General features: G+C 47.7%; 1 protein-coding gene across 1 annotated transcript; it reads left to right on the forward strand.

Moving 5' to 3' along the window:
- Positions 1-9,635: 9,635 nt before the first annotated feature.
- Positions 9,636-19,512, forward strand: LOC147112750 (uncharacterized). Its single transcript, XM_085998215.1, is given in 4 exon segments — positions 9,636-9,663; positions 16,146-16,282; positions 19,043-19,387; positions 19,390-19,512. Coding segments are annotated over 4 exon segments (633 nt in total).
- The last annotated feature ends 4,296 nt before the right edge of the window (positions 19,513-23,808 follow it).

Consider the following 23,808-nt stretch of genomic DNA (forward strand, 5'->3'; position numbering starts at 1 on the left):
GCTGGTTCCTTTTGTGGAACTTAAATCTTTCTGCTATCAGCAGCGGTGTGGGGTTTAAGTGGTCCTGTAGGATTTCCACTATGCTTTCGAAATTCTTATCCACTGGCTTCTCTGGGGTTACTAGGTTTCGCAGTAAGCCATAAGATTTTGCACCCATGGAATTTAACAAAACCAGTGCTTTCCTAGCATCTGGCACTTCATTCGCCCTGCAGGACACCTCAATGCATTCCACATATGTCGCCCAATCTTCGACTTCATTGTCGAACGCTGTGATACTCCCATTCTTCGGCATCCCTGGGTGTGATTTAACTGTCTAAAATGGCATCTCCCGCGCTCTCCCTTCTTCTCTGCTGGCACAAAATGGCATCTCCCACGCTTTCCTTTCTTCCCGCGCTCGCCCTTCTTCTCCGCTGCGGCTTCTAAAATGGCGTCTCCTGCGCTCTCCCTTCTTCTCCGCGGCTCAATGGCATCTCCCGCGCTCTCCCTTCTTCTCCCCGCAGACGCTGTTCAGCCCTTGAGCCCTGGCTGTGCTCTGCGCGTTCTCCTGTGCGCCTCTTCCGTTGCCACCACTCGGTCCTGAACCCGGCTGCTGCTTTACCCTCTCTCTCTCTCTCTGTTTTGTTTTTCCTCGACGCCGCTCGGTTTTCAACCCCCGGCTGCGCCCTGTGCGCTTCACCCTCTCTCTTACCCCGTCAACGCTGCTCGGCTTTTTCTATGCCGTCGGTCGGCTCCAGCCGCCGCTGTCCGGGAAGGGTCTGCGCTGTACCTGCTGCCAGTCTGTTGCTGGATCATCGTGGCTGGGGAACCAAGCCCGGCTCTCAACAGCCTCCCCTGCGATGGTCACTGTCTGCCGGATGACTGGGCGGTTGCTCGTGGTCGACGCCCGTGCTTCTGGCCTCGACTTTCTTCCACCGCTCTCCCGGAGCGAATCGTTGAAAGGAAATGCAGAGTGGCAGGTAGATTCGAATCGACCTCGTCGCCACTGTTGAATCCGTGATTCGTAAAGTATGATGTTTTCCAATAACTACACGGAGGCTGTAACTTAACAATCAACAGGTGTTTACTGGAGGAGGGTAGTCTAAAGACTGACAGTACAGAGGCATGCTCAAGGCTTATATACAGGTGTGGTCACTGCCGGTGCTACAGTATACAGGAGCTGTAAAAGTAGTTCTCTCTTAAAGGTATATACACTACAGGGGTGAGTATCTTTTAAATACCACCTACAAGTTAGAGCTGATACATTGTGGGACGGAAGGGGAGATAATCTTGTAGTGTCCGAGGATCAATAAGACTCAGACTGCAGGAGAACAATAAAACAGGTATTTTCTGAACAGAGAGTAATTCAAGACTGAAATACAGAAGCCTGCTATGGCTTTATATACAGGGGTGGTCCCTGCCGGTACTGCAGTATAGAATCACATACACAACAATTCCTCCCCTTTTAGATGAACAGTACATAACATTCATTTAACAACTAAATAATAACTAATTACAATTACAATTTTCTCTGTACTATATACATCAACTGAAATAACCATTTATAAGTTCAGTCTTTGAGGAGGCTTCCTGATCCTGACTGGATAGCGCCTTTCTCGAGTATCCTGTTCTTGTGGCAGAGTCAATTCTGGCTCATTGTCAGTGGTTGGTTCGTCAGCTTCCAATACCACTGATTCTGAGGTAGACGCAATCTGTACTTCGGGTTGATTACCAGGTGCACCTGCTCGTGGTATGGGTTTGGCTTGTTCCTGTGACTCTAGAATCTGGTCAGCATGGCATCTCACGATGCTCTCTCCAACGTCCACTGTGTACATTAGTGGTCCTTGCTGTGTGCATATCGTTCCTGGCTGCCATTTTTCTGTTCGGTAGTCGTGGGCCAAGACTGGTTGCCCTATCTTGAAGCTCCTGGTTGGCTTCTCATTTATGTGCTGGAATTGCTTATCCTCAACATCTCGTCTTATGTTTGGTTTGAGCAAATCCAGGCGACATCTTAGCCTTCGGTTGAAGAACATTATGGCTGGAGCTTGGTTGGTGACTGCATGTGTCGCATTCCCGTAAGCAAACAAGAAATTATCCACCTTGTGTTGTAGTGGTATGTCGTCATTATGCATTGCCTTTATGGCCTTTTTAAAGGTCTGAACAAACCTCTCAGCCAATCCATTTGTGGCTGGATGATATGGGGCAGATGTGTAATGCTTCACCCCATTATTCCTCAGAAACCTCCGGAAATCCTCGGACACAAACTGTGGCCCATTGTCGGAGCAAATCTGTTCTGGCAAGCCATTCCTGGCGAAGATGGTCCGTAGGACTGGAATAGTTTTCTCCGTGGTGGTGGAGGACATTTTGATGACCTCTGGCCATTTTGAATGGGCGTCCACAGCGATTAGGAACATTGAGTCCATAAATGGACCAGCAAAATCAATGTGTACCCGTTGCCATGGAGATGAGGGCCACTCCCATGGATGTAGCATGGCCTGTGGTGGAGCATTTTGGACCTTCTGGCATCCTGTGCATCTCTTGGTCATTTCCTCGATTTCTTTATTGATTCCCGGCCACCACACAAACGCCCTGGCTAGGCGCTTCATTTTTACCCCTCCCAGATGACCCTCACGAAGCTCATTGAGCACTCTATCTCTCAACTTGGGTGGAATTACCACTCGGGATCCACACATCAAGGTCTCCCAGCACACTGACAGCTGTTCTCTCCTTGGCGAGAATGCTGGCAACAGTGAGTCACCATGTGCTGGCCATCACTTCACCGTCAAATCATAGACCCGAGAGAGTGTCGGGTCATTTCGGGTTTCCTTCTCTATACTTGAGTTTGTAACAGGTAGACATTCGACTATGGTCGCATGGAATATCTCAACAGGGTCAACTGCAGATGCTTCCTCTACCATAGGCAACTGTAGGCGCAACAGCCCATCAGCATTTCCATGCTGTTTCGTACCCTTGTACTCTATGTCGTACTGATGTGCCCCTAGAAAAAGTGACCATCTTTGCAGCCGTTGCGCCGTCATCACCGGAACGCACTCCTTTGGGTTAAAAATGGAGACCAGGGGCTGATGATCAGTCAGTCGGGTGAATTTCTGCCCGTGCAGATAGTGATTGAACTTCTTCACCCCCCACACCAGACTGAGGGCCTCCCTGTCAATCTGGGCGTAGTTACGCTCGGCTGAGGTTAGCGAGCGCGACGCAAAGGCTATTGGCCTCTCTGAACCGTCAGGGAATTTGTGTGACAGCACCGCTCCGATGCCATAGGGAGACGCATCACATGCTAACCGAATCAGTAGTGTTGGATTGTAGTGGGCCAATACTTCTTTTAAAGTGATTAGGCATTTACATTTCTGAAAGGCACACTTACACTCATCACTCCATTTCCATGTTACTCCAGTTTGCAGTAGGGCGTTCAGTGGGTGCAGAATTGTAGATAAATTCGGCAAGAACTTATGGTAGTAGTTCACCAACCCAAGGAACGACCTCAGTTGCGACACATTTTCCGGTGCTGGAGCCTTGACTACAGCCTCAATCTTGTCCATCGACTTATGCAACCCTTCCTCATCAATCATGTGGCCACAATACGAGATTTGTCTCCTGAAGAACTCGCATTTGGGGCGGTTGGCTCGTAGCCCATAGTCCTGTAATCTCGTGAGCACCTGCTCCAGGTTGGCAAGGTGTTCACTGTCATTTTCGCCTGTAACCAGGATGTTGTCCAAATAACACTGGGTCCCCGGGATCCCTTGCAGGGCTTGTTCCATCGCCCTCTGCCAAATAGCCGGGGCTGATGCTACCCCGAATACCAGTCGATTGTACTGGTAAAGGCCTTTGTGAGTGTTTAGCGTGAGGTATTTCCTAGACACTTCTTCCTCCTCCATTTGTAGATACGCTTGGGCCAGATCAATCTTTGTAAAGCATTTCCCTGCAGATAGTGAGGCGAAAATATCTTCTATCCGTGGAAGTGGATATTGTACTGTGTGCAGGACTGGGTACACAGTTACCTTGAAGTCCCCACAGATGCGAACCTTCTTCGGTTCCCCAGGCGTGCTGCTCAATGATTTCTTCATTACAGGAACGATGGGTGTGGCCCACTCGCTCCAGTCCACCTTGGACAGCACACCCGAACGCTCCAGACTCCCCAGCTCTGCTTCAACGGCTGGGCAGATCACGTAAGGTACCGGTCTGGCCTTAAAAAATTTTGGGTTTGCGTTATCTTCAATTTTTATCACTGCCGTTACTCCTTTTAGAGTCCCAAGTCCTTGTTGGAACACCTCTTTCGCGTCAGTTAGAATTTTTGACAGTCGTCCAGGTGTGACGTCATCATCCTTTTTATCAGTCACAGTTAGCGCCTGAATGGAATGCCAATCCAATTGTATTTTTCGGATCCATTCACATCCCAATAATGGTGGTCCTCCATCAGGTAATATATATAGATACAGTTTCTGTGTTTCCTTGCCGTTGTATTCAACTGGCACCCTTATTTTTCCTCTGGTGTAGACTTTTTGCCCCGTGTATGTCTTCAATACAATGGACGTGTCCTTCAGCGGTATGTGTGAGAGTAGCCGCTCATAGTCTCATTGATTCATGACAGTTAGGGCTGATCCTGTGTCCAATTCCATCTTTACTGGGGACCCTGTTATCATGAGGGTGACCCAAATGGTTCGGTGAAACTCCTTTGCGATCACGTTGTGTAACTTTAGACAACTTAGTCTCCTGCTCCCGGAGTCCTTATCACTCTCCTGATCTTCCGAACTACTGTCTGTCAATTTCTTTACTTTCTTGTACTTTTCCTTAGTAGTTCTTGTAGTGTTGGTTTTCTTTCCCGACCTGCAGACTCTTGCTATGTGTCCCATTTTCCCACATTGCCTGCATACTTTGTCCTTAAACCAGCAGTCCTTCTGATCATGGGTTGTTCTGCCGCAGCGATAGCACTTTTCTGCTCCATACGCCATTTAGTTAGCGCTGTATTCTTGTGGTTTCTGTTGTATTTCCGCAGCTCCCCGTGCTGCTGCTTCATAGGATACTGCCACGCTGAAAGCCTGTTCTAGCGTCAGGTCCTTTTCCGAAAGTCGTCGTTTCTGGGTTCCTTCTCTCTGGAGCCCGCAGACAAACTTATGCCGTAAGGTGTCTGCCAGTCCTGCTCCGAACTGGCAGTGCTTCGATAACTTACGTAGTTCCGTAAGATAGTCAGCATTGCTGTCATCTTTGTGCTGGTTTCTTTTATGGAACTTGAATCTTTCTGCTATCAGCAGCGGTGTAGGGTTTAGGTGTTCCTGTAAGATATTAACAATCTCCTCAAAACTTTTCTCCATTGGTTTAGCTGGGGTAATTAAATTCCGCAATAGGCCGTACGTTCTCGCGCCCATCAAATTTAATAATACCGACGCCTTCTTTCCATTGGCCACCTCATTGGCATTGCAGTACACTTCAATTCTTTCCACATACGTGGTCCAGTGTTCTACCTTGTTGTCGAAAGCAGTGATACTGCCACTCTTCGGCATCTTGGGTGATTTAAAATGGCGCCTCCCACGCCTTTTCTCCTTCCCCAATGGAATAAAATGGCGCCTCCCGCACTTTTCCTTCTTCCCCTTGCTGCCACGCTGCTCCTAGCGTTCTACAGGGTAATGGCGACGACCCACGGCTTCGGCGCATCTCAATTTTCCTTCCCCGCATTCTATCCTCTCCACGCTGCCCTGTTCTTGAGCACCGACTGCGCCCTGTGCACTCCACCCTCTCTCTCTCTCTCTCTTCCTCCCGACGACGCTGCACGGCCCCTTTGCAGAGCCGCTCGATCGAGCCCGAGCCCGCTGCAGTCCGGAAGGGTCAGCGCACTACCTGCTACCAGCACAACTTGCTGGAACACCTCGACTTGGGACCCAGGCCCAGCTCTCCACAGCCTCCCCTGCAACTCTCCGATGAATCCCTGGGCGGTTGCCCGCGGTCGACGCCCGCCGTTCTGACTTCGACCTCCAAGAAGCTTCTCTTCAGGGAAAAGATCCCCGTGAGGTGATGCAGTACTGCAGGTGAGTTCAAACCTGCCCGTCGCCAGTGTAGTGTCCGAGGATCAATAAGACTCAGACTGCAGGAGAACAATAAAACAGGTATTTACTGAACAGAGAGTAATTCAAGACTGAAATACAGAAGCCTGCTATGGCTTTATATACAGGGGTGGTCACTGCCGGTACTGCAGTATAGAATCAGTTCTTCTCTTAAAGGCACATACACAACAAATCTGTATAAAAGAACTAAGTATAGCAAACCACGAACTGACGGGAATTGAGGAATAAGCACGATATGGGTTATGAGTAGGTCCTGAAGCAAGGCCAACGAGGCAATACCAGGGAACCGGTATTGGTCATATATGGCCAGGGCAGACAAGAAGGAATACAAGAATAACCTAGGGGTGACATACTGACCCCAGCAATAAAATAGGCGAGTTGCAAGTAGTGCAGAAAGTTTAAGCATACCTCTGACAACAAATTGCCAGAACAAAATTGTTGCAAGTACGGTCTCACTCTGCGAGAGTATTTAAGAGAGGTACTGCTGACAACAATCCAGTTGCAAGTACGGTCTCACTCTGCGAGAGTAAAGTAAGGGACGTACCACTGACAACAATTTACCATGGGAAGTGAAAAACTCGAGTGGGGACCAGTGGAGTCTCTGACATGCTATTTAGCAGACAAAAATAAAAGATTAATTGACAAGATGGTTAGAAATGATTGGCAACCGAATGACCCACCAGTAAAACAAAGAGAATGGTGGGCTAAGGATACAAAATCAAAGGAAGAAAAGCTCATCCTTTTAGTGGCTCACGCATATTATGAGTTGAGTAGACGTACTCGAATTTGGACCAAAAACGGGTGCCAAAATTGTACCCGAATACTAGTAACTTAAGAAAAGGAATGCTGGAATCTCAGTTTGTGTGAAAGTGTGTGTTAAAAGTGTGGAAGTTTTCTGTCTTTGAAAGTGTCTGTTGTGTTTGTTTTAGCTCCACCCACTCTTTTGTACAGAGAGCTAAAAGCTGTTTAACCCTTTGAAGACTTATCTTGAATGATGGACAAGCATGTGTTGTTTTAAGTTTGTTAATTGTTTTACAAAAGATCAGCTTCAGCCTTGAAGTTACAGTTGCCAAGGTGCCTAGAAGAATTTGAATGTTTACAAGGCATGAGTGATTGTTTCGTTGTTAATGTGGCTTCTTTCTTTCTTTCTTTTCCAAGTGATACTGGTTAATTTACAAAAAAAATTGACCTGGATTAAATTAGAGTTATGAGGTTCATTAACCTATTAAAACCAGACTTTCATTGTGGCCACGGTGAAATTCTGGTTGGTGTAAATTTGTGTAGACCGCATTGTATAAGATAACTCCACTTCGCGAGAACATCCGATAGTGACAGGTCCCTCTACAATATTTAATTGACTACGGTACTGGCAGCCCTACAGTAGGTGGGACTAAAGGTAAACCCTAGAAAAGTACAGGTAGGGAAGGACAAAGTAATCTACCTAGGATACATAATAACACAAGGGAAGAGACAAATGCCCAAAGACAGAAAGGTAGGTTAATAAAGAACAGTACCTTGAGACCCAGATGATAAATAATCAGAATCAGTGTGATATGTGGTCATTGAAGGAAGCAGATCAGAGACTTAGGGCTGCTCAATTGGTAGTTTGTGATTCTGTGTAATACAGAGGATTTAAGGAAAATGCCCAGTAATATGAATAAGTTGGAGCTAGGAGGGGGTCCTTTTAAAAGCTATAGCAGACGTAGAGCAGGGTGCAAATGAGACTCCGGCAGCATATGCCGACAGATTGTGGCCCACATGGGAGGGGCACTAGGACCGAGAGGACAGCTAGCAGGAGCAGCACGCAACCACTGGCTGCGTGCTTTGATTTCTCACAGTCTCCCGCACTTACAAGCAGCTATGTCAGATTTTGATCCAGAATATGGGGTAAATACAAAGGTTACAGTGTGAGGAAAATGCCCCTGCGCTTTGAGGCGCGCCACAGATAAAAGGAATATTGGGGTAATGAATAAGCCAAAGGGCAAGGTTTGTGAAATGAAAGGGGGAAACCCTCAGAGATGGCAGCAGGAAGGGACTGCACCAGAGAGGGGAAAGGGGTCAGGCAGGTACTAGGGCTATTTAATTATTGCCAGAACTTTATCCCAGAATATGCAGAAATGGCCCAGCCTATACAGGATTTGATCAAAGGGGGGAACCATCCCAGGAGCTGGTGGACTGGGGCCCCGACCATGAAACAGCTTTTGTAAAGTTAAACAAGCCCTCATAAGTGCTCCTGCCCTGGGGTTACCAGACCAGAATAGGCCATTCTACATCTATAACTACCAAAGTAATGATCATTACAATGCGGTAGTAACCCAGGTGTATGGGGATAGACAAAGGCCAGTAGTGTACCACTCCACTAAGCAGCAACCTATAGCTGCAGGATTGTCCAGATGCGTTGCTGCCCTCAACTGCGCTGCGTGGGCCATCAGAGTTAGTGAATCAATAGTGATGTCAGGACAAATTATCCTACATACCCAGCATACCCTAGTGGAGTTGCTTAACACAGGAAGGCTAAGAACTGTATCAGATGCGCGTAGGGCCACATGGGAGGCAATGCTCATACCCCCCAATGGCACAGTAACAATAGTTAAAGACAACGGTAACAATCCCACAGGGTGGATTGTAACAGAAGGAGAGGAACATCAGTGTAACATGACAGGAAGTGAAGGGGAAAAAAGTCATGTTAGTGAAGCCCCGCTTGAGGAAGCGAAATTAATCTCTATGTAGATGGGTCCAGACGATATATAGATGGGACACCACGAACAGGATGGGCAGTGGTAGATGGCAATGGACAGGTTAAAAGGGAAGGTCGGCTAGAAGGAAGCCTATCGGCTCAGGTAGCAGAATTGGTGGCTCTCACCGAAGCCCTGAGGTTGGCCGAAAGAAAAAGGGTAAACATATATACAGATAGTCGGTATGCCTTTGGGGTGGTGCATGATTACATGGTAGCCTGGAGTAGGCGAGGATATATGACATCAGGAGGAGGACCCATAAGACACGAGAATATAATCAAGGAATTAGTGGGAGCCTCCCTCCTACCCCAAGAGTGCACAATAATAAAAATTAAAGCACACAATAAGATTACTGACCGACACCAACAGAGCAATGAATGGGCAAACGAGGCAGCCAAGTGGGCAGCTGAGAAAGGGAATCTAACCAATGAAGCCCAAGTCGGTGCATGTGCAATTGGGCCCAAGGAGGTGAACATGCTTAAGGTACAGGAAGAAGCCACCCCGTGGGACAGGGATGGGTGGACATATTACCCCGAGTCCTGATGAAATTAAGGGCAACCCCTAGCCGGACTACAGGACTGACACCCTTTGAGTTAATGACAGGAAGAGTAATGAAACTGCCCGAGGTACTGGCCACAGGAAGTAAGGACGTAGGACCATATAAAGATAGAATACGGAGGTTTGTGATGGAACTCTGTAAGCAATTACATGACCTGAAAGCACAGGCTAGGGATCAGCAAGTAATTAAAGACTTAGAGAATGACATCAAGGAACAGAAAGTCCAAATACCCCAGGTAGGCAGTCAGGTAATGGTAAAGATAAACCTAGAGAAACCCGGGTTCTCGACAAAATGGACCGGCCCACATCAGGTAATAATGGTAAGTGACACGAGCGGATGCATAGATATAAGGGGCACCAGCAAATGGAAACACTGGACCCAGTTGAAAAGGCATGAATCCTAATTAACCAGTGACGAACAGGAAATATTATGTTTTACAGGACCTTATCCCTTATAGGGGGAGCCATGGGAGAAGCTGTGCAGGCCGGCCAAAAGAACCAACAAAGCTTATATTACAAAAACTCAAGTGACGTTAGCTGTGATCAGGAGCAAGGGACATTAACAATGACAATCGGAACAAACACAAACTTAAATTGTAGTATTGGACTAACAGGTATCAGCGTATTCAATGATAGACCTGGCTGGCACCAAGGAGATGTTTGTGGTGTATGTGCCTTTAAGAGCAATTGTGGTGTATGTGCCTTTAAGAGCCCCAGGTGTGTGTAATGCCGGTAATTGCCACTTGGGCTATATAAGCCTGTGTATTGTGTATATCCTTTAGAAACCCCCCCCAGACTTGCTTAGTAAATACCTATGAACTAACTCCTGTCTTCAGTGTCTTTATCTACACACGGACACTACAGTGGCGACGAAGTGGAAACGGGCTTACCTGCAATTCGGCAGCACCTCAAGGACATCGATTCCTCCAGCGTCCAGAAGACTCAAGGAAGTAAGAGAAACTGTGGTTTCACCAGCTGGCCAAGCTGGTGACAGGTACTGCGCTAATCCTTCCTGGGCGTCAGGCTGGAGCTCCAGCGGCGGGCTCTACAGCTGAGACAGGCAGCGAAATCGGAGGCAAGTAATAACGGACTGGGAGGGTGCACTCGAGAGACGTCCGGCGCGGCAAGCAGGTCAGCGTTTAGACCTCTGTCGGGAACGAGTCTCCAACAGTGAATAAATGGAAACCACAGTAAAACAGCGTGGTTATCGGTAGCAGCGGCGGGAAAGCGCGGGAAGCGCCATATCGTTGCTACAGAGAGAGAAGAAAAAAAAAAAAAAGCGCGGGAAGCGCCATATCTTTTCTGAAATGCCTAAATCTGGTAATATTGAGGCTTTTGATGGCGAAATAGAAGATTGGACCACATACGTGGAAAGAGTAGAGGTTTATTGCACTGCAAATGGAATAACAGATGAAAAAAAAGCTTCAGTACTTCTGAACTTAATGGGCGCGAAGACATACGGGCTGTTACGAAATTTAATCACTCCAGCCAAACCAAAGGACAAGACTTTTAAAGAAATTGTTGATACCCTGCAGGAACATTTAAACCCAACACCGCTGCTGATAGCGGAACGATTCAAGTTCTTCAAGAGAAATCAACACAAGAATGAAAGTAACGCTGATTACCTAACCGAATTAAGAAAGCTATCAAAGTACTGCCAATTCGGAGCAGGACTATCGGATTATCTTCGAGACAAATTTGTTTGCGGTCTCTTAAGTGAAGGAACACAAAAAAGACTGCTTTCTGAAAAAGATTTAACATTGGACAAAGCTTTCAGTATGGCTGTATCATACGAAGCAGCAGCAAAAGGAGCTGCAGAGATACAACAAGAGACACAGGACTTCGGCACCCATAAAATGACACAGGAGTTCGGAAGATGTTATCGCTGCGGCAGATCCACCCATAACCAGAGGGACTGCTGGTTCAAGGGCAAAGCATGCAGGCAATGTGGTAAGATTGGACACACTGCACGGGTATGCCAATCTGGACAAAATAAATCCACTGACAGAAAACAAAAAATCAATAAAGAAAAGTACAGGAAGGTACAAATAATGACGGACAATAGCTCCGAAGACCAGAATAGCGATAGCGACTCCGGAAACAAGAGACTAAGCTGTCTCAAATTACATAATGTACTTGCCAAAGAGGATTACCAAACCATTTGGGTTACCCTCACAATAGCAGGGTCCCCAGTTAAAATGGAGCTAGATACAGGATCAGCTCTAACCGTAATAAATCGATGAGATTACGAGAGGCTATTTTCGCATATACCTCTAAAAGACACATCCATTATCTTAAAAACATATACGGGGCAGAAAGTCTACCCCAAAGGAAAAATAAGGGTGCCTGTGGTATACAACGGCAAAGAAATACAAAAGTTGTATTTATACATTCTACAAGATGGTGGCCCACCGTTGTTGGGACGTGAATGGATAAGGAAGATACGTTTAGACTGGCACTCCATTCAGGCACTGACGGTGACCAGTAAGGAAAAAAACAATGATGACATCATACCTGAACGATTAAAAGACATCTTGGCCAACGCCAAAGAAGTGTTTCAAGAGAAACTAGGAACCTTGAAAGGCATCACCGCCTCAATAAAAGTGGAAGATACAGCAATTCCAAAAATTTTTAAGGCAAGACCGGTGCCATACGCAATACGTCCGGCAGTCGAGGCAGAGCTGAAGAATTTGGAAAAGGCAGGCGTATTATCCAAAATAGATTGGAGCGAATGGGCAACACCCATCGTTCCAGTCATGAAAAAAACATTGAAAAATAACTCTGAGGAACAGAAAAAAATTCGCATCTGTGGGGACTTTAAGGTGACTGTAAACCCGGTCCTTCACACGGTACAGTATCCTCTTCCGAGGATAGAAGATATTTTCGCCTCACTATCCGGAGGGAAACGTTTCACAAAAATTGACTTGGCACAGGCATATCTACAGATGGAGGTTGAGGAGACCTCTAAAAAGTATCTCACAATAAACACACACAAAGGCCTGTACCAGTACAATCGACTGGTTTTTGGAATAGCATCAGCTCCAGCTATCTGGCAAAGAGCTATGGAGCAAGTCCTGCAAGGGATTCCGGGGACTCAATGCTACCTAGACGACATCCTTATAACAGGAGAAAACGACAACGAGCACCTTGCCAATTTGGAACAGGTGCTCACTAGGCTGAAAGAATGGGGCCTACGAGCAAATCGCCCCAAGTGCGAATTTTTCCAAAATCAGATATCATATTGTGGCCACATAATTAATAAGGAAGGGTTGCATAAGTCACCTGAAAAAATTGAAGCAGTTATAAAAGCCCCAGCACCTGAAAATGTTTCACAATTAAGGTCATTCCTGGGATTAATAAATTACTATCATAAATTTTTACCGAACTTATCAACTATTCTACACCCTCTTAATGATCTTCTACAGACAGGAGTGATTTGGAAATGGAACGAAGACTGTAAACGTGCCTTCCATAAATGTAAAGACTTAATCACATCCGAGAAAATTTTGGCTCATTACAACCCATCACTACCAATCAGACTGGCGTGCGATGCATCCCCTTACGGCATAGGAGCGGTATTGTCCCATAGATTCCCTGATGGCTCGGAACGGCCGATAGCTTTTGCGTCACGCTCATTGAACTCAGCTGAGCGTAACTATGCCCAGATAGACAGGGAAGCACTCAGCCTGGTATGGGGAGTGAAGAAATTCAACCATTACCTACACGGACAAAAATTTACCTTGCTGACTGACCATCAACCCCTCATCTCCATATTCAACCCTAAAAAAGGTGTCCCCATTATGACGGCACAAAGACTACAGAGGTGGTCCCTTTTTCTAGGGGCACACCAATACAACATTGAATACAAAGTGTCAAAACAGCATGGGAATGCTGACGGTTTATCACGCCTACCGTTGCCAACGATAGAAGAGGCACCTACAGTAGACCCAGTAGAGATATTCCACTCTACCATAGTGGAATGTCTACCGGTGACAAATTCTGCTATTGAAAGTGAGACAAGAAATGACCCTACTCTCTCGCGGGTCTATGATTTAACAGTGAAGGGATGGCCAGCACATGGCGAACCACTGTTGCCAGCATTCTCGCAAAGAAGAGAACAGCGGTCAGTGTGCCGAGGAACCTTGATGTGTGGATCCAGAGTGGTGATTCCACCCAAACTCCAGGATAAAGTGCTAAAGGAGCTTCACGAGGGGCATCTGGGTGGAGTGAAAATGAAGAACCTAGCTAGGGCGTTTGTATGGTGGCCAGGTATTGATGGAGACATCGAAGAAATGACCAAGAGCTGCCTAGGATGCCAGAAGGTCCAAAATGCTCCGCCACAGGCCCCTCTACATCCATGGGAGTGGCCCTCATCTCCCTGGCAAAGGGTGCACATCGACTTTGCTGGTCCATTTATGGAGTCAATGTTCTTAATCGCAGTTGATGCACACTCCAAGTGGCCGGAGGTAATAAAGATGTCCTCCACCACCACGGAAAAAAACATCACAGTATTAAGGACCATATTTGCCAGGAATGGGCTGCCGGAGCAGATATGTTCTGATAATGGACCGCAATTTGTGTCCGAAGAATTCAGAATGTTCTTAAAGAACAATGGGGTAAAGCACTACATGTCCGCCCCATACCATCCCGCCACCAATGGATTGGCTGAAAGGTTTGTCCAGACCTTCAAGAAGGCCATCAAGGCCATGGGTAATGAAGACATAAAACTTCAGCACAAGGTGGATAACTTCTTATTTGCATATAGGAATGCAACGCATATGGTTACTAACCAAACTCCCGCCATGATGTTCTACAATAGAAACCTAAGATGCCGGCTGGATTTGGTCAAGCCCAACATCCGAAGGGCATGAATGAAAGGCCAACTAGGGCCTTCCAGATAGGCCAACCGTTTTGGCCCGGGACTACCGTACTGAGAAATGGCAGCCTGGAACTATCTGCACACGATTAGGACCACTGATGTATACCGTGGACATCGGAGACAGCATAATAAGGCGCCATGCTGACCAAATCATCAAGTCATCCGAAAAGGGACAACCTACACCACCACTCTATACATCTAACGATGAAGTAGAGATACCCATATCTACCTCCGATCCGGTGATACTGGAGCCCGATGAACCCGACACTGGCCTTCAAGCCGAATCAGCCTTGCCAGAAGAACCTACTACACCACCAGAAACTACTACACCCCCGAGGCGTTATCCGGACCGAGTCAGGAAGCCTCCTGAGAGACTAACTTATAATTAATTAATACAGCAATGTATATTATTTTGCATATAACATGTAATTAATAATTACTTAAAATATGATGTACTAGTTAGCTAGAAGGGGAGGAATTGTGGTGTATGTGCCTTTAAGAGCCCCAGGTGTGCGTAATGCCGGTAATTGCCACTTGGGCTATATAAGCCTGTGTATTGTGTATATCCTTTAGAAACCCCCCCCAGACTTGCTTAGTAAATACCTATGAACTAACTCCTGTCTTCAGTGTCTTTATCTACACACGGACACTACAATGTTGATATAAGAGGAATGGTAGTGAGATGGAAAGAGGTGGGCACCATATGCTTCAAGAAAATTAATGATGAGATATTCTCATGTGTGCCGGATAAAGGGGTGCAAGTAAGATGCGAGCTAGATTACATTCAATTCTCCGGTTACCCCCAACAAAGGGAGGATGAATGGGGAATCTGCCCAATCTCCCAAAGCTCCCAATGCCCAGACTCAAATGATTGGTGTTGGAAGATTGTCCCCCGCAATGACCCCACTACTACTAAACAGCCTACCACTTCATTCCCCACAACGGTCCCGACCACCACAGCCCCAGCACCACCAATATGCCCAAATATGAAATCTGGAGCAAAAGGGGGATTGGTAATAAAGAAAACCAAGGATAAAATACACTTTGGGGTACGTCAATGAATAATTATGACGCTCCCAAACCTAACGGATATAACTATTCCCAGTTTTTGTGGAAAGGAAACAATAAACCTGTACAATAACTTGACCCTACGAGCTCTTGAAGGCCCTGAATCAAGAACCATGACATTTAATGTGAAAAGGAAGACAGGTAGAAAAGGGAACAGAGAGGAAAGAGGAATACTAGAAACGGCAGGCATGGGATACGCGGCAGGGGTTGTGACAGTGAACACTATAGACCTGCACACCATAGACGATCGAGTTGATGCCCTAATCCGAATCTTACAAGAATTGTTGGGTAGGGAAGGGGATAACCAAAGTCTGCAGGCGCAGCTAGGTGATGGTACAGAGGAAGAATTGCTACAAGTGGCCCACACATTGCGGGACCACGCCAGAACTATAAATTTGATAAACAAAGCAGGAGAAGACATGAGCCGATGACTACAGTCGGAAATAGTTTGCGCAGGGTACGGAGCATGGATACTTAGTGAAGTACAACATAACCTAGAGCAACTCCAAAATGGAGAAGTGTCGGATTGGATACCGAATGATGTATTTACCAATTGGACCTTAGATAAAAACATGACTCATACGTGTGAGGTACGGAGGAATAGTCATGCGTGGATACCAAAAGCTAGATGCATAACCGGACATTTAAATATAATAGGATTTGTACTATCAATACCGCAGTATGATGTAACAAAAGGAGATGCCTTATATCAAACAAACAATATAGGGGAGATAAGGAACCAAACTCACTTGTGCTACCAAGACTTGTCCAGACATGTGATTAAAGAAAACAACAGTACGAGGGGTATTAACATAGATGATTGTTATAGAAATAACCAAGTTGTTTTATGCCGAGATCCACCAAGAATGACCAAGGATGACTGTGGTTATGGCCGAACGGAAGGGTGCACATTGAGTATCACGCCAAAGACACGGGATTCCGGAACAACCACCGCACCGCGAGGGAATGGAGAATGGTGTGTGAGCACCAAGGTACTGCCGCCCCATGGGGGAATGGAGAATGGTGTGTGAGCACCAAGGCACCGCCGCCCCATGGGGGAATGGAGAATGGTGTGTGAGCACCAAAGCACCGCGGCCCCATGGGGGAATGGAGAATGGTGTGTGAGCACCAAGGCACCGCCGCCCCGCGAGGGAATGGAGAATGGTGTGTGAGCACCAAGGTACTGCCGCCCCATGGGGGAATGGAGAATGGTGTGTGAGCACCAAAGCACCGCGGCCCCATGGGGGAATGGAGAATGGTGTGTGAGCACCAAGGCACCGCCGCCCCGCGGGGGAATGGAGAATGGTGTGTGAGCACCAAGGCACCACCGCCCCGCGGGGGAATGGAGAATGGTGTGTGAGCACCCGCCGCCCTGCGGGGGAATGGAGAATGGTGTGTGAGCACCCGCCGCCCCACGAGGGAATGGAGAATGGTGTGTGAGCACCCGCCGCCCCGCGGGGGAATGGAGAATGGTGTGTGAGCACCCGCCGCCCCGCAGGGGAATGGAGAATGGTGTGTGAGCACCAAGGCACCCACCCACGGGGGAATGGAGAATGGTGTGTGAGCACCATGGCACCGCCACCCCACGGGGGAATGGAGAATGGTGTGTGAGCACCATGGCACCGCCACCCCACGAGGGAATGGAGAATGGTGTGTGATCACCAAGGCACCGCCCCGCGGGGGAATGGAGAATGGTCTGTGAGCACCCGCCGCCCCACGGGGGAATGGAGAATGGTGTGTGAGCACCCGCCGCCCCACGGGGGAATGGAGAATGGTGTGTGAGCACCCGCCGCCCCACGGGGGAATGGAGAATGGTGTGTGAGCACCCGCCGCCCCACGGGGGAATGGAGAATGGTGTGTGAGCACCAAGGCACCGCCCCGCGGGGGAATGGAGAATGGTGTGTGAGCACCCGCCGCCCCACGGGGGAATGGAGAATGGTGTGTGAGCACCAAGGCACCGCCCCACGAGGGAATGGAGAATGGTGTGTGAGCACCCGCCGCCCCACGGGGGAATGGAGAATGGTGTATGAGCACCAAAGCACCGCCCCCCCCACGGGGGAATGGAGAATGGTGTGTGAGCACCCGCCGCCCCACGGGGGAATGGAGAATGGTGTGTGAGCACCCGCCGCCCCACGCGGGAATGGAGAATGGCGTGTGAGCACCAAGGCACTGCCGCCCCACGGGGGAATGGAGAATGGTGTGTGAGCACCAAGGCACTGCCCCATGGGGGAATGGAGAATGGTGTGTGAGCACCAAGGCACCGCCCCACGGGGGAATGGAGAATGGTGTGTGAGCACCAAGGCACTGCCCCACGGGGGAATGGAGAATGGTGTGTGAGCACCAAGGCACTGCCCCATGGGGGAATGGAGAATGGTGTGTGAGCACCAAGGCACCACCCCACGGGGGAATGGAGAATGGTGTGTGAGCACCAAGGCACTGCCCCACGGGGGAATGGAGAATGGTGTGTGAGCACCAAGGCACCGCCCCACGGGGGAATGGAGAATGGTGTGTGAGCACCCGCCGCCCTGCGGGGGAATGGAGAATGGTGTGTGAGCACCCGCCGCCCCGCGGGGGAATGGAGAATGGTGTGCGAGCACCTGCCGCCCCACGAGGGAATGGAGAATGGTGTGTGAGCACCTGCCGCCCCACGAGGGAATGGAGAATGGTGTGTGAGCACCCGCCGCCCCGCGGGGGAATGGAGAATGGTGTGTGAGCCCCAAGGCACTGCCGCCCCACAGGGGAATGGAGAATGGTGTGTGAGCACCTGCCGCCCCACGAGGGAATGGAGAATGGTGTGTGAGCACCCGCCGCCCCGCGGGGGAATGGAGAATGGTGTGTGAGCACCCGCCGCCCCGCGGGGGAATGGAGAATGGTGTGCGAGCACCCGCCGCCCCGCGGGGGAATGGAGAATGGTGTGTGAGCACCCACCGCCCCGCGGGGGAATGGAGAATGGTGTGTGAGCACCAAGGCACCGCCCTGCGGGGAATGGAGAATGGTGTGTGAGCACCATGGCACCGCCACCCCACGGGGGAATGGAGAATGGTGTGTGAGCACCATGGCACCGCCACCCCACGGGGGAATGGAGAATGGTGTGTGAGCTCCAAGGCACTGCCCCACGGGGGAATGGAGAATGGGGTGTGAGCACCCGCCGCCCTATGGGGGAATGGAGAATGGTGTGTGAGCACCCGCCACCCCGCGGGGGAATGGAGAATGGTGTGTGAGCACCCGCCGCCCCGCGGGGGAATGGAGAATGGTGTGTGAGCACCCGCCGCCCCGCGGGGGAATGGAGAATGGTGTGTGAGCACCCACCGCCCCGCGGGGGAATGGAGAATGGTGTGTGAGCACCAAGGCACCGCCCTGCGGGGAATGGAGAATGGTGTGTGAGCACCATGGCACCGCCACCCCACGGGGGAATGGAGAATGGTGTGTGAGCACCATGGCACCGCCACCCCACGGGGGAATGGAGAATGGTGTGTGAGCTCCAAGGCACCGCCCCACGGGGGAATGGAGATTGGGGTGTGAGCACCCGCCGCCCCACGGGGGAATGGAGAATGGTGTGTGAGCACCAAGGCACCACCACCCTGCGGGGGAATGGAGAATGGTGTGTGAGCACCAAGGCACCACCACCCACCGGGGGAATGGAGAATGGTGTGTGAGCACCATGGCACCGCCCCGCGGGGGAATGGAGAATGGTGTGTGAGCACCAAGGCACCGCCCCGCGGGGGAATGGAGAATGGTGTGTGAGCACCAAGGCACCTAATATGACAGTTACGAATAAGGGAGGGACCACCTCCTGTGCCATCACAAATACTGACTTCTGGTTTACCCCACAAGAAGAGACACACATAAATGGGTATATCATATACCCTGAACTAAAAGAAGAAACTATTAATGGGACAGTGACTGACACTATCCAAGAAGGGTATACAAAGGCAATAAGGCCACAAGGAAAACCGATACTCGAACTGAACGAAGAACAGACCCAACTGGAGCATGACATTCAGAAGCAGAGACAAAAGTATGTGATTTTGATGAAAGAAATAGATAAGCTACAAAAGGACACTGAAGAAATGTTGGCTAGTCGGCCTTGATATACTAAATTTTGGAATGCTGGACTCAATGTGCAAATACACCCCTGGATAAGCATAATATCACGTGTATTGGTTGTCATACAAGGCATTGTATTGTTGATCTTGTTGTTGTTATCCTGTCAAAAATGTAGCAGGAATAAGAGTCAAGCCACAGCGAGAGCAATAAGTAAAAAAACTGGATAAGGCAAATTTAAAAAGTCCGTCAGAAAGGACTTATCTTATATAACCTCGATGGGAAAGTCCACAGGTAGATCCTGCAGTTTGGGAAGTAGCTACCCAAACGGAGGGACAAACCTGGGGCTCACTCACGAGAAAGTAATAGGGAAATGGCCTGGCTTGGGCATATAGCCAAGGGCCATAAGGGGGGATTGTAAGGGGACAAAAATGGCTTCTTAGAATTAAAAGTTAGAAGTAACTATAACTTCTTAGAATTAAAATGAGTGGAAAATAAGTTTGTCTCCTATCCTTGTTTAGGAATGTAGAACCCTGATAAGACAGGAACTGTAAAACGAATAAGCTGGTCTTTTGTCCTTGCTTAAGATCAGGCAGTGTAAGGGGTTATCCTCGAGAGATTTCCCTGAGGTTTCTCTCTCTAGAGGCCTCTCTCTCTTGCACAGTAAAACCTTGAGTGGTTCGACCCACTCGCCCCTTAGATTCTATACTCTGGACTTAGGGGCAGGACCTACAATGTAGAGAAAACTCTTGTAGACCAAGTTTGATGAAACAAAATGAAATTTTATTGCATAAGGAAAAATATCAAATCAAATGCAAGCAGATAAGAGAGTACATGGGAGGGAAAAACACAAAACAAATCATAACAACACAGTACTAACTAAGGCAAATACAGGCATCTTATACTCTACAAAGATCATCATGAAATAAGGAAACACACGGAACATCGAGGGACAACAACTCATGTTAATTGTACCCTTAAATCCACCCCCTTATTAAACCTATCTAGATCTGATTGTGAAGGGCCAGAAACATGCTCACCAATCCCAGTAGGAAGTGCACGGTTTTGAAATCGAGTCTGCGTTTGGTCCTTTCAGGCGTTTCGTCTCCACGTGGATCGTGGAGCCCCTGCGAGCTGCACCACACCTCTCTCCTGAGGTGGGGGTCGGGGGCGGCTGGACACCAGCAGGCCTGGATGTCGGCGGGGTCGAGGATCATCGGCTCGACCCTGGTTAGAGGAGCCTTGGGCTGGCTCCCATCGCTTCTTCAGTTTCCTTTTCTCTCTTCTCCCGAGCCGGGGTGGCTGGAAGGTTTCTCCTCTTGGGGTTTTTATTTTTTTGTCTCTTCTCCCAAGTAGGGTCGATGGCCTCTCGTTCCGGCAAAAGCCTGGGGATGGTCGATGATCTCCCGATGTGTTTGTCCGGGGCGGGACGCCGGCTTCGAGACGGCCTTCTCAATGTTGGCTTTGTTCTTCCTCCTGCGAGTGCCTGCTTCTTCTTCTGAGTGTGTCTTCCATTTGAGCTCAAGCTGCAAGCTTGCCCCAACTGCCGAAAAGTCTTCCAGATATACCTTTCTTCCAGAAGCTTCCGTCTCCTGCCCAAAATCAGGTTAGTCTTTGTTTGGAGCACAGTGGGGTGGTTATCATATTTTAAAATGTCTTAAACGGCCGCTAATGGAATTACCTCCATTGTTTTTAATGACCTGCTGATTTCATTATCTAGTCCTGGGTGCTGTTCTCATGAATATGAAATTGTCCCCTTTTTTCTGGGTCAACATTTTGATGGCCTCTGTCTCCAGGCCGATCTTGACTGGATCTGCATCTAATCCATATGCATACGTATGGGTCTGGTTTCGTTCTCTCAGAAACAGCTTCCAGAACCTGCTGTAGGTTGAATCCACAAATCTGTCTGAGGATTCGCAGGAACCATTTTAAAGTATCCCAATAAGCTGGTCACATGCTATGGTGGCCATTTTGTATGCCCCTTTTTCTGGGCTTCTGTTAAAACAGTCTTTAAGATCATGGCCTCTGTAATGATCAATAACATGTCATTCTATAGTGGACACTAGGTGGAGCCGTAGAGCTGTGTAGAGCTGTATGTAGCTGTATGTATAAGACAACACTACCCAGCTGTATGTATATTAAGACTACATTACCCATGAGGCACTAGGCTACCCACAAGGCAGCAGTCAAGATGGAAGCCTCGACAGATACTGTACCTAGTCCACATGTGCTCAATAAAAGTGTCTAACAAAAGCTAGCTGTGTTCATAATAAGAATGTCTATTTATTAATGAACATAAGATGGTACCAGGATGGTGAAGATCTGCTGAAAATTGTGAAAAGCGACATGGAGAATTTGAAGCCACCAGAGCGTTTGAAACTCACAGGAAACATCGACTACAATTGGCAGACTCTTAAACAACAATTCGAACTCTACATTGCAGCCATCGGATTCGGTACGAAGCCAGACGCAAGGAAGATAGCGTTGCTGCTTACGGTTGCAGGCCCACAGGTGATAGAGGCATTTAATACATTTGTATTTAATCCAGAGGAGAACAGAGAAAAATTACAAGATGTGCTAAAAAAATTTGATGCACATTGCTCTCCCAAAAAGAATGAGACCTATGAAAGATACATCTTCTGTTCTCAGACACAGCAGCAAAATGAGACTTTTGATAGCTTTATAAGTGATCTGAAACTGAAAACACAGACATGTAATTTCTCGGAGCTCAAAGCATCCACGATTCGTGACCAGATTGTGTTTGGTATTCATGATAAAAAAGTCAGGGAACGTCTGTTGAGAGAAACCGAACTAAATTTGGAAAATGCGGTGAAAATATGCCTAGCCAGCGAGCTAGCTCAAAAGCACGTGAAGACTTTCAGTGAAATCAATAATGATGCGATTGTAATGAGTGATAATGCTGCTGTCGGTGCTGTGTCCTACAAGGGGAAGCAACGTGAGCAGAACAGAAATGAAAAGCAATCGGAGGATGAAATTTTTAATTGTAAACGCTGTGGTTACAAACACCAGTTAAGACAATGCCCAGCATTTGGAAAAATGTGCACAAAGTGTAATGGAAAGAATCACTTTGCCAAACAATGCTTTTCAAAAGTAAAAACTAAGAAAGGGCAACGAGTTAATGTAATTGAGGACACTGATTTAAGTGAGACATTTTTTGTAGCAATGGTGTCATGTGACAATATCAAAAAGGATACAGAAAATGTGCAGCCCTCAGAAATGGACAATGCTGAACATAAAGTCAATGCAGTAAAAGTGGACAAATGGATGATCCCACTGCAGATAAATGGAGCATTAGTTACATTGAAACTGGACACTGGGGCAAAAGCAAACTTAATCAGTATGAGTGACATAAAAAATATGAAAGAAAAGCCCAAAATACAGAAAAAGTCAGTTCTACTGAAGAGCTATAATGGACAGAAAATAGATAGCTTAGGTGTATGCAGACTTAAAGTGACAGTCAAAGACAAAGTGCATCATCTCATGTTTTCTGTTGTGGCTGAAAGACTTGATTTGATAATAGGTGACAAAGCTTGTGAAGACTTAGAACTGGTCAAGAGAGTCTACCGTATAAACTGTGCCATAAGCAGACCAGATGACTCAGGTGATGAAGCAGAGAGCCCATCAAGGATGAAAAGGCCAAAGGGTATCCATGTCTTCAAAAAGCCTAGTTTCTCCAAGAAGAAAGAAAAAGACTTTAAGGTCAAAGAGAAGCCAAAGGAAGAAAAGCACAAAGAGGAAAAACACAAGGAGAAAAAGTCCAAAGATATAACCGCAGCAGATGTTGTTAAGCAGTGGAAAGAGAAAAAGAAAATGAAGAAGCCTGCACCAGAGCAGGAAGCAGTTCTGGTGGATACTCCTTCTTCCCTCGGGCCAATCATTGGTGTTCCATTAGCTGAGGCTGCTGAGAGGACTATGCTGTATGATGGGATCCAGCTGCCAGCAGTTTTTCGAGAGTGCATTGACTACATTGAGAGTTATGGCATGAAGAGTGAAGGAAACACTGAAACCCTCTCCAAGCAAAGATCGCAAGGAGACCTCGAGCTATACAAGAGCAGATTGATGACAATGCCGCAACTGCATCTTGTCATTCACCGCAGAACAATCTCATGAAGACACATCAGACTTACCCGTGTTGAGAAGATCCACACGTGAAGTAAAAATGCCTGATTGTACTCAAAGATTAAGTCTATGTAAAGCTTTGAAAATGTGTTGACTGTTTTGAAAATGTTTATGTTTATAGAGCACTAACAAAAGTGTTACTGATATTATCTTTATTGTATTCTTGAAAGTTGATTGATATTGATTTTGTTAAACCTCAAAGAAAGGGGGATGTAATGATCAATAACATGTCATTCTATAGTGGACACTAGGTGGAGCCGTAGAGCTGTGTAGAGCTGTATATAGCTGTATGTATAAGGCTACACTACCCAGCTGTATGTATATTAAGACTACA

The sequence above is a fragment of the Somniosus microcephalus genome, chromosome 9, assembly GCF_052327205.1.
Source record: "Somniosus microcephalus isolate GS21.2 chromosome 9, FLI_Smic_1.0, whole genome shotgun sequence".
NCBI lineage: Eukaryota > Metazoa > Chordata > Chondrichthyes > Squaliformes > Somniosidae > Somniosus > Somniosus microcephalus.